Below are 10323 nucleotides of genomic sequence, written 5' to 3'. Positions count from 1 at the left end.
AAAAAGCCCAGAAATACAGACAAGGAAAAAAAAATCAAGCTGGACAGATAAGAATGAATATATTATCACTGACAACCAGTATGTGACCATTTGAAAGAAAGAAGCATGTACATTAGTAAAACAAAACTTCAATCTAAGGTATTATCTACTTATTTAGATGTTGTTACAGCTATGTTTTGTACAGCAGCTGCCCTGTTACCAGTGACTTGCACAGTCACTCATTTCATGCACATGACTGGGCTTTTGGGGTGTCCCTGAGCAGCTTCTCATGTACTTCTTCATGTACATTTCTGTCATATATGTGATGTATAACTTYAAAAAGTGCATATGTATGCATATAACAGTTAATGTGGCTGTAGCATAAACCTTGAGTGAATAAGGAATACACCATTAGGGACTCCTGAAGAGCCCTCATGACCCTGTGGTGAACTTGTTCAAAAGGAAGGCTACCAGAACAATACATTAAATTAGTGGTTCTACACAAGCTAAAAAGCAAATCCTTCATGTCTTAATTTGTGGCATGGGGGTTGCTTAAGCAGCCATAGGCCARTGGCACTCTCAGAGCAACCCATCTTGCCTTTCATTCCTCTTCCTGCAGTGAGCTCCTCAGTTCCACATATTGCTCACACACAGCTCTGGACAAATCCAGGCATTCTCTGACATCTTTCAGTGGTAGTAAAATAACATTTTTTTCTTAAAATTAAGGGCAAAAGCCMAGAGCTGGGAAATTCTCTCTCTCTRACAGGYAAAATGTTGGTGAGGGTCTCAGTAACTGATATCTCTGCAAATCAGCGACTTCTGCCTTGTGCTTAACCCACAATTCAGTAGGAGCCACAAGCTGGAAGCTGAGTTGTGTTTTGGTTTTTGTTTCTTTTTTAMAGCCATGCTTCCCAACTTTCAGCATTGTATGAATACATAGCATTCAGTGACTAGCCCCTTGTTACAGCCTTTAGGAAATGCACAAGGAACAAAAATTAACTTACTGTCTTTGGAGGACTACATTTAGTAAAGAAACCTAGGATGTTTTTATTTTAAAATCATTTATGCAAGGCAAAATCAGCCAGGGCTTGTCATCCTGGGTGTTGCTGCCGTCCAGATGGAATCAGTGCATCGTTTCTCATTTGGCTGATCCCTACCACTAATGGCAGGAGGTGACAGATATTCATATCTGCTGAGAGCTGTGTGCAGCTCTGTTGCTGTGTACTCAGCACAGTTCTCAAATGCATATAACATGGTCATGTCAAAGCTCACCAGAATCAGTACCTTTAAAAAGTCAAAAAATTCAAATGTTTTGGATTATTTTAAGTATCAATGGCCAATTCAAGTTCCAAATTCTCCCAGGAAAGGTACCTCAAATTCCATTCTCCCAGGAAAGGCACCTCTTTATTTAGAGTGGTATAAATTGCCACTTTTCTACAGTCAGGGCATTTGATGAAGTGTTAAGTATTTGCTAACAGCTGAAGTGGTATTTGAGCATAATAGTATCCCTTCACTCAATTAAAAACCTCCAAGAAACAAATGAATGAGTAAATATATAAAGGGAAGCAGGGATTTGCATTGCTTTRTCCAAGAAAAAGATCATGGCTTCAAGACCTACATTCTGTGTTCTCGTGACCCTTTGAGGAACAGAGAAACAACATGGACACATATCTTTTCACATTATCTCTTGGATAATCTGGATCTCAGGTTACTGAAGATTGTCACACATCTTGTAAGATTATCTCTAGGGCTAAAAATGGGGGGAGGTACTCTCCACCCACTTGTGGAAAGCTTCCTACCTCTCCTACAATAGAGCTTTTAAGCTGAAGGAAGTAATGGGGGTGTTTATGGTTTCTTTGCTTCCACCAGAATGCACACAGGGCCACAAAAGGCCCAGCAATAATTTGAATGAACCAAAATTTTCTTAAAAAGCATCTTGAAACTGGYGTAAACCTTTTCAGATTAGCTGCAAATTCTGGGCTTTTTATTCTGGCACTCAAAAGGAACTGTAGGGTCTGCGTATGTATAATAAAGTGCTGCCATTTCCAACCCAGCGCAGTGCACCAAATGTGGCTGGCAGATTTACAGTAGGCTCTGTTGGTGTGTATGCAAAGATAATTTAAGGTTTAATTGAGACAGGCTCAACCCTCTGAGCACTGCCTTGGGTTTAAGGAGGTGCTGAATGTGTTCTGCAAGAGCAAATATTCACCAYACTGAAGAGCTGGTCTGTATTACCAGAGGAAATGCAGCCTGAATGTGCACACAGACTACAAAATGCTTTTTCCTCTGAGATATCTATAACTACTGTGCAGAAAGTGCTATGCCATCAAYCTTTGTCTGCAGAAATAACAAAAGATTAGCAAGACTGGCACATCATACTTTTGAAAATCAGTTTCTGTTTGTTGAAACAATTTAACAACTTCTGCTTTTTAGAAGTTTTCTTATGTAGTGAGAGTACGAACATTACAGTTCCAATCTGAGTAATAAAAGYAGCTCCCAGTACATGAGTTAAGACAAGGAACAAACTCATAAAGAAAGACAGCTATTTGTGAAAAACCGTCACAAGAAGCCTTCCCCTCAGTTGGAAGACCCTCCTAGGTTAAAGATGAAATACAACTGAAATGCCAATGAGTACCAGAGGAAATAAAGTGTGGAAGTTTTCTGCATCTGTGAAACTACTCACAGTCCAGACACAGCATGAAAGCTTTTATTCTTGTGAGACTGTACATTAACAGCATCACACATCCACTGTCAGAAATTAGGTGGGATTTAAATAAGATTTAAATATGAAAGGGAAGGTCTTACCTGGGGGACATAAACAGGCCAACTTCAGCAAAACAAGAAAACCTGCAAGAAAGGAGTAACATGCAAAGCAGTSCACAGCCAGCATTGCAAAGTGGTTGTTTCTAAGCACCATAAAGGACAGTGTCAGCAATCACTTTCTGTACCATTTGGCCTTAGAGCTGAGTTTTGAGTTTCACTTTATAAATTTCCCAACACTGTGTCACCCTGGAACACTGTAAACAGAGATCTGTGATGGAAAACCAAGCATTTCATAAGAAGGGGCATGGCATGGCCTGGGACCAGAATCCTTAAGACCTCTTCCACTTGCAAACATGCCAGAACCTAGGGAAATCTGGCAGGTTTGGTTTTCCAGGAAATKACAAGAACTTTCATGTTCAAACCCTGAAAAACCAATACAATTGCAGAGTCATCCTGCCCCAGCCCTCACTGAAAAAAAAAAGAACGTAAAGAAACTGCTGCTTCGACAGTTTGATTGATTTTTTGTGGCAATTCAGACACTGAACACACCCACCACACCTTTAACAACACCCTTAAAAACTTTTGACCTTCTCCTAAAGCTACTGTGAGCCACAGTGCTCCTCAGTCTCTGTCCCTCTTGGGAGGCTGAGACTTTGCTGTGCACAGCTCCCTCCACCTCCCGTGATGAGAAAGGTTGGGCTACCACAGCACCCAACACAAAATGAGAATGGAAGAAATGGAGCAGCAAAGCTACTACTGTATCAGACATTCTGTCGGTATTAAAACACCTGGAGGCTAAAATATTTTATCTTTACAGAGATTTACTTAGAAAGCACAGTTTTCACAACACATTTTTTATCAAGAACTTGATTTAATCGGAAGAACAGTTGTTCTTCATAGGCGTAAGTTTTGCTTGGTCTGCTTTTGAACAGATGAAGTTCTCCTTCACGGTGCAAAGAGGTTTAGGATGAGGAAGAGAGAAAAGGTTAACAAATCAGAGGCAGAAATCTGCCCTTGCACCATACCTGATAACCCTTAATGCATGTGCCAAGACATGGGATGTRTGGCTGTAAAGAACCAGGAGCAACAGCAGGGCTGATTTTGGAGGGGGTTTCTGGAAGGTGAGCTGATAACTTTGACCATTCCTCTTAACACATTTTTTCCAGGGATTTATGGGCCTGTGCACCAGCCTTCCCCACTGATGACAGGCAGCCAAAAGGACAACTCCACTGACAAGATACAGGGAGGATGATGTTAGTTCAGGCAATAGAGAGGAATGCTTAAAACACCTCAATAATCACCAGCACCTGAACTCCAAAGTTTTTAAGGTTCATTCAGCCTTAATGAGTCTTTTTTGCTGACAGAAAGATGTTAAACTTAATTCCCCTCTCAAGAGTGACAAGGTCTCTCTCTCCTCCCAGTCCTCTGAGTCCCTTTTGCCTTCTCTATCACGAGTGCAGCACATTAACTTTCAAATTACCATAGAACCTTTTAGGAAAGCAGCACATCGATGAGAACCACTGTCCTGAGTGCCACACAGAGCTGGCTTCTCCCACCCACCCCACGGTGCAGGGAGAGGCTGGGAATTGGGAACACCCGTATCTCAGATACTTCCCAGCATGTTGCAATTTTGAACTAGTTCAGAAACACCATGTCCTGTTAAATCAATAAATCAAAAGGATTATTAATAATCCTTTGTTAAGACAATTAATTCCTATTAGACGAGAAGGAATTTAACATTGTGACAACAAAGTAGCTACATTTAATTTCCCCAAATACATGTAACTATGACGTCACTTTTGTGGTATTGGTTCTTTGTGGTATTTTGTGGTTATTGTTCTCCAGAAATTATTCAACCCTAAAAGCATTGTGATTCGACAGAATGAAAATACATCAATAAATGTAAAATGAAATTTCTGAAGTTGGCATCCAGACTTAAATATTTCTTTGTTACTGGTTGCAGGAACAGATAGGGATGGATAAAACACTTGATGCATTCGAGCTAGAACTCTGTSTTTTGAATTGATGAATTGGTCTGCTGATAAAGTAGCCCATTTATTTTTTTTTAAATTAACTTATAGAATTTGAGATCTGTGCCCTCCCCAGTACACTCATTTTCCAGGCCAGTGAGTCAATTTTTACAATTAATGCTAATTGCTGCAAACACAAGGGATCATTTCGCAAAGCAGCAAATGGTTTTACATTTATACAGAAAGTATTTGGCAAAGAAGGGCAGAAACACCCTTATGTGTGTGCAGTAAGTATTTGAATACTCATAATCTCACTCTATACAGGAAAACTTGATAACCTGCTGCAGGAAGGACGTGTCTAAATGAATACAGCGCTGTGCTGCAGCTGGCATTTGGTACTGTCAAGGCAACACGATTTATCTTGCAAATAGAACATTGCAATAGAATATGCAATAAAAGTCATAGTGAGAAGCTGCTTAAAGAGAACTCAAACAAAACCACATATTCAACGAGTAAAATAAAACCTATGATAATATGTATCTACCTTATTATCTAGAAAAATATTTTATTATCATAATTTCTATATTTTTTGCAGCATTTTATTAAACAACAGTCCAGTGTATATGTTATTATGAAAGACTCTTGTACTGATTAAAATGGATTTACAAAGAGGGGTAATAAAAATCTCTCCTACTTCCTTTTACAAATTTTCCTTTTTTATATTAAAAATTAGAAAAAAAAAAAAACCATAACAGTACTATGCTACTACTATGCTACATCAGCTTCATGTTTTGCTTGAATTGAAGATATTATACTTCCAGTTCTTCCACTCAGAGAGAATTAAGAAACTTTAAGTGACAGATCAATCATGAAAATGCACTGAAGGAACGAACTGGGTATTTAAATCATAGAAGCTTTTCCTTAGGGAAAAAAAAGTCAACTCACAAAGACATTCTGTTTTACACAAATGTCCAGCTTACAAAAAAAATGATACTGATGGAGATACTTCTTGAAAACTAAAGGTTRGGAGTTTCAGTTTTATCATCATACTTCAAAATCTGAATGCCAATGTACCCATAAGGATAATTATAAATAAATTAATTTTTTTTAGAACACTGGAATAAAATGTTTTGGTTTCAAAAATGGATACGGATTTTCCAAAAGTAATTCAGCATCTTAAATTTCAGTTGCTGTTCATGGAAAAATATTTTTCAAAATTTCAGTAATGCTGATGGAAAAAACCCTCAACTTTCTGCCCAAATTTAATACAACCTTTTTTAACCAACAAAGATCRCACACAGAAGAACACAAGGTGAAGGACACTCCTCATACAAGAACAGGATGTCTGCAGAGACTTTGCTAGACAGATTTTCCCATCCATACCTGACACTTCCTGTTGCAGTTCCTTATGAACTGCCTAACAGAGATTAACTGGAGGTGCCTGATCTCTCCAGAATCTTCCCAGGTCTTGGGCAGAGATGTTTACCCTACTTTACAACAGCTAGGACACACATGTGGGAGCTGRGAATTTTGCAATTCTTTTCATTTAACTTCTATTGTCTCTGACATGATTCATGCACTAGGGCTACAGGGAAAATATCGAAATGATATATAATATATCATATTCAGCTTGGAGATGTTAAAAAATCAGCTCTTTCTGCAGTTGGAGAGCAGAGGAAAGAGAGCAGAAAAGTGTGACTAACTGTTCTTGAATATACAAGAGATGTGAACCAGAAAAGGAGCTGTGTTACTGTGGCTGGGGAGTTCATAGATCTGTGATTTACTGCATTATAGGGCCTATTTGGTATGCAAAAAGAGAGGATGATGAAAGGAATAGTTAGTCATGGAGAAAGAGCTAGACAGAACACACCAAGATGCTAACCCCTGGGAAAGGAGCATATTCAGCTGTGATCCACAGCCTGAAAAGAGAATATGGTCTTTTTTCTTTATTTTCCYAAAAATACCTTCTTGCTTCGGCAGGTAGAACACTCATAGGAGTATCCTTCACCCCAGCCTTGAAAGAACACCATGAATTCCAGTGCACTGCTCAAGCCCATCTCAACCCAAGTGGATGGTACATTATTCTTCAAGCTTTTGCTGAAACCAGACAGCTATATTATCTCATGATCATGCTTTTTTCTCCTCTCACTTTAGAAAGYATTGTTTAAGGCAGGCCAAAGAGGACAGAAGGACATGCTAGCTGTGCTGCTRGAGCACACAATGTGCTACCCTCTGCATGCATTTGCTGAAATCTCCACTGTGGAAATGCTTGCAGATAAATTGTGTTCCTGCTAAACTTTCACCTCCCTGAAAACAGTCGTATTCAAAGAAGGGATGAAGGAGAATGATTTGCCTTAGGGAACCCCTTGTCGACTCATATGATTGCTGTTGAAAATGGTCTGGATCTAAAAGACCACARAGGCGTTTGATGTTCCTCATACATATCCTTCAGCAAAAGCACTGGGAGAACAGTCAGTGCTCCTGTGTGTGTGAGTTTGCATTTTCAATAACACACATGAAACAAGCTGTGCCCTGCCAGCTTGGAACAAGCTCTGTCCTGCCCTGATGTACCCATGCCATGGCTCCTCACTGGTGTGTGTGWGAAGAGGAGGGGAGGAAAGGGGGGAAATGGCATTCACGGCCAAGAAATAGGAGCGGGGCTACGGGAAAAGATAAGAAGAAGTGAGGAAGTTAAATGGAGAGGAGGGAATAAACTGGTGGATTGAAATTAGACATCCAAAAAAAAAAAAAAAAAWAAAAWARAGAGAGATAGGGAGGGAAAAGACAATTTAAACAGAAAAGCTCAAAAGACACAGATGAAGAAGAAGGCAAGCATGAAGAAAAAAACCACAGAAGAAGGAAAATAATGAAAAATGCTTAAAGACAAAGTTAAATTAACCATTCCACCRAAAAGGATCTAACAAGAGCAGCATGGGATAAATCAGATTGGTAAGGTGGCAGAAAACCAAAGAGGAAACATGGAGGACAGTAACACAAGCTGCACTCTTCATGGGACAGGCCTTCCAACAATTATTTGTTCTGCTGTTGTCCTGTGGTCACTGATATGGATAATGTCTGCTTTCAGATCTCTCAGCAGCAGGTACAAGCAATGAGGAGAAACAGCCACAAATGTGACTGCCAGTCCAGAGTCTCCTGAGTGGGGGAAAGATCCCACAGAGMAGTCTGTGGTAAAGCAGAGAATTGAAACTCAGTTTACTGTCTCATTAAAGTCAAGTCTTTTAGCTTTCCTTCTCTGCCATGTTTGATGGATGAATCCCTGCTCCAATACTGTCAGTCACCTTCAGTCAGGGCAGTAGCCCAACTAACATCTAGGAATAATGGGACAAGAGTATGGTAAACAATTCAGCCTGCTGCCAGCAGYAATTTTCCCAGCACAGAGCACAGCCCTCCTTTCTCCAATAATGACTCCAGATGGTTTTGTTGCTTTCCTTCAAGGTTAGAACTACCAGCCAATCTGGGAACATACACCCTAGTTGTTAAATGAATTATAGCCAACTGGCGCAACTGAAAACAAGGGAAAAACAACAGCAAAAAAATTTTAGAATGATTTCTCATCCACACAAGCAGCAAAAAYGAGACATGGCATGACTGGGATACTTTATCATGGGTGTCTTTAGCACATCCATTAAAGCTCTTGAATGTTGCTCTGAATCACAAGGCATCTCCAGGGCCCTGTAGAGGAGGCAATGCCTGGGTATGATATCCCCCAACAGCCCTCCTGCTAAACCCCCTACTCACACTGTAGGGACACTCAAACACACAAATGATCTCACTGTTTTTTGCAGCACTGCTTATAGTGATGTCAAACTATTCACCTGACTGGGGGCTTATTGGACACTAGGCTAAAAAAAATACCCAGAAGCATCTTTTTACATCTGAACTAAGAAAAGGATTGGACCTGAATTTACAGCCCATTCTGGGTTTCACCAGYGTGCCTATGCACAGGCACCACTGCTGCACTGAGTAATTCAGAGCATCTGTGTGGGAATGAGGAAGCAAAATCAGTCAGAGCCTGTCATCCTTAACAACCCTTCCTACATCAATAATGTTGAAATGTAAAGGACACAAAAGCTGCAGGTAAATCTCACTGGTATATTATTATTTTTAATGTCTGGCTGGTCATGTTCTTGCTCAATGGTAACTTTCCTAACTGAAACATTTCTGGTTCCTTTAAAATATGAGTTAATAATGATGAATCAAAGATAGGGATGATCCTAAATTAAAAAGGCACAGTACAAGGCCTTGCTATAATCAAGGAAACTACTGCTGTCTAGAGACACARAACAGTCACATTTAATTCTGCATTCCTCATTTTAGCCCAAAGAAATCCTAATCCCCTTAGCCCCCTCGAACRGTGCCATCCAGCACATGCCCATCAGAAACAATGAATACATACATCAAGTGAAGAGTAAGGGCAAATTCCTCTGGTTGTTTTACAAGCAAGAGATTAAATTGTGACTAWCCTGCAGAGGTTTAAACAATGGCTTGTAATAAAACTGATGCCATAATAAGTAATCAGAAGTTTGACATGCCTAATGTAGCGTTCATATGTAAAATATCTGCRGCGGAAACAGCACTACCCTCTAATTTTAGTGTTTGTTATGAAATGAAACCTTGGGCCGGGTACCTCTGAACACATGCTGAAGTCCCTGTCCAAGGATGGAGGCAGATTTTCATGGAAATAATACAGAACTCAGCGCAGGCAGGCAGAAGCCCTCTGGAGCCGCAGAGAAGGCAGGCTCTGTTTGAGCCTGTTAGTGAGCACGTAACTGCCACGCATGACTGCATGGGCAAATTTGGAAATTCATCTCAGTTATCCTGCCCATTCCTCCCCTAACTAAACCACTCTACACGGCTCCTGTATGATACCAGAGACATTTACCGCATCATTTGATGTCTTTCTAATGTCAGAAATATCCTACAGATATTCATCCACGGTTYTCCTAAACGAAAGCAGGCACGCAGGAGTCATCCACGTATTTTAACCCATCTTAGTGGATTGAAAACCCAGGGTGCCCAGAACCTGGATGTCAATAAGGTCTCGGGGGAGCACAGGGGGTGACACAGACATGAGGCAGGGTTTAGAGCTGGCAGTGATGAGAGGGAGAGGAGTAGGACAGGGGCAGGCAGGATGTCACACCCCGGGCTGGGGTGCGTGGGGGAGGCCGGAGCAGGGCTGTGAGGGAAGCCAGGGGCAGACACCGAGATGTCAGCATAGAGGCAGAAAAGGACAGCGCGGTGGCAGAGCCGGCGGGCAGGAAGGAGCAGCAGGAGCAGGAGGGCGGCACAGCAGCTGGAACAGCTGGAACAGCTGGAACAGCTGGAACAGCTGGAACAGCTGGAACAGCTGGAGCAGCTGGGCAGGAAGGGCGCGCTGCCCCGCGGAGCGCACTCAGCACCGCCGCGCTCGGCTGCGGGGGATGTCTCAGCCCATCCCAGAGCCTCAGTGCACGCATCCTCCTGACCACGATGTCTAGCAGCGTTCACTCGAACCATTTTCAAACATCCAAGTTATGGAGAGTGTCCCTGATTAGGCAGCGGCGAGCCCGGGAGCTGCGTGCGCCGCCACCATCACCGCAGCAAAAAAAAA

At 41.4% G+C, this 10323-nt stretch overlaps 1 protein-coding gene across 4 annotated transcripts in view; it reads right to left on the bottom strand.

Moving 5' to 3' along the window:
- The window catches only part of DHRSX (dehydrogenase/reductase X-linked), a 200881-nt gene that overhangs the window by 34841 nt on the left and 155717 nt on the right, over positions 1–10323 (bottom strand). For 2 of the 4 annotated variants that reach the window (XM_057373583.1, XM_057373581.1), the window contains exon 6: positions 2785–2826. The exons of the other annotated variants lie outside the window; for them this stretch is intronic. In XM_057373583.1, coding sequence (XP_057229566.1) covers positions 2785–2826 — 42 coding nt within the window. The remainder of the gene's footprint in view (positions 1–2784; positions 2827–10323) is intronic. 4 annotated transcript variants of the gene reach the window in all.

The sequence above is a fragment of the Malurus melanocephalus genome, unplaced genomic scaffold, assembly GCF_030028575.1.
Source record: "Malurus melanocephalus ecotype Western Australia unplaced genomic scaffold, MMel_1.1 scaffold_202, whole genome shotgun sequence".
Taxonomy (NCBI): domain Eukaryota; kingdom Metazoa; phylum Chordata; class Aves; order Passeriformes; family Maluridae; genus Malurus; species Malurus melanocephalus.
This window is presented reverse-complemented; position numbering and strand designations above follow the sequence as displayed.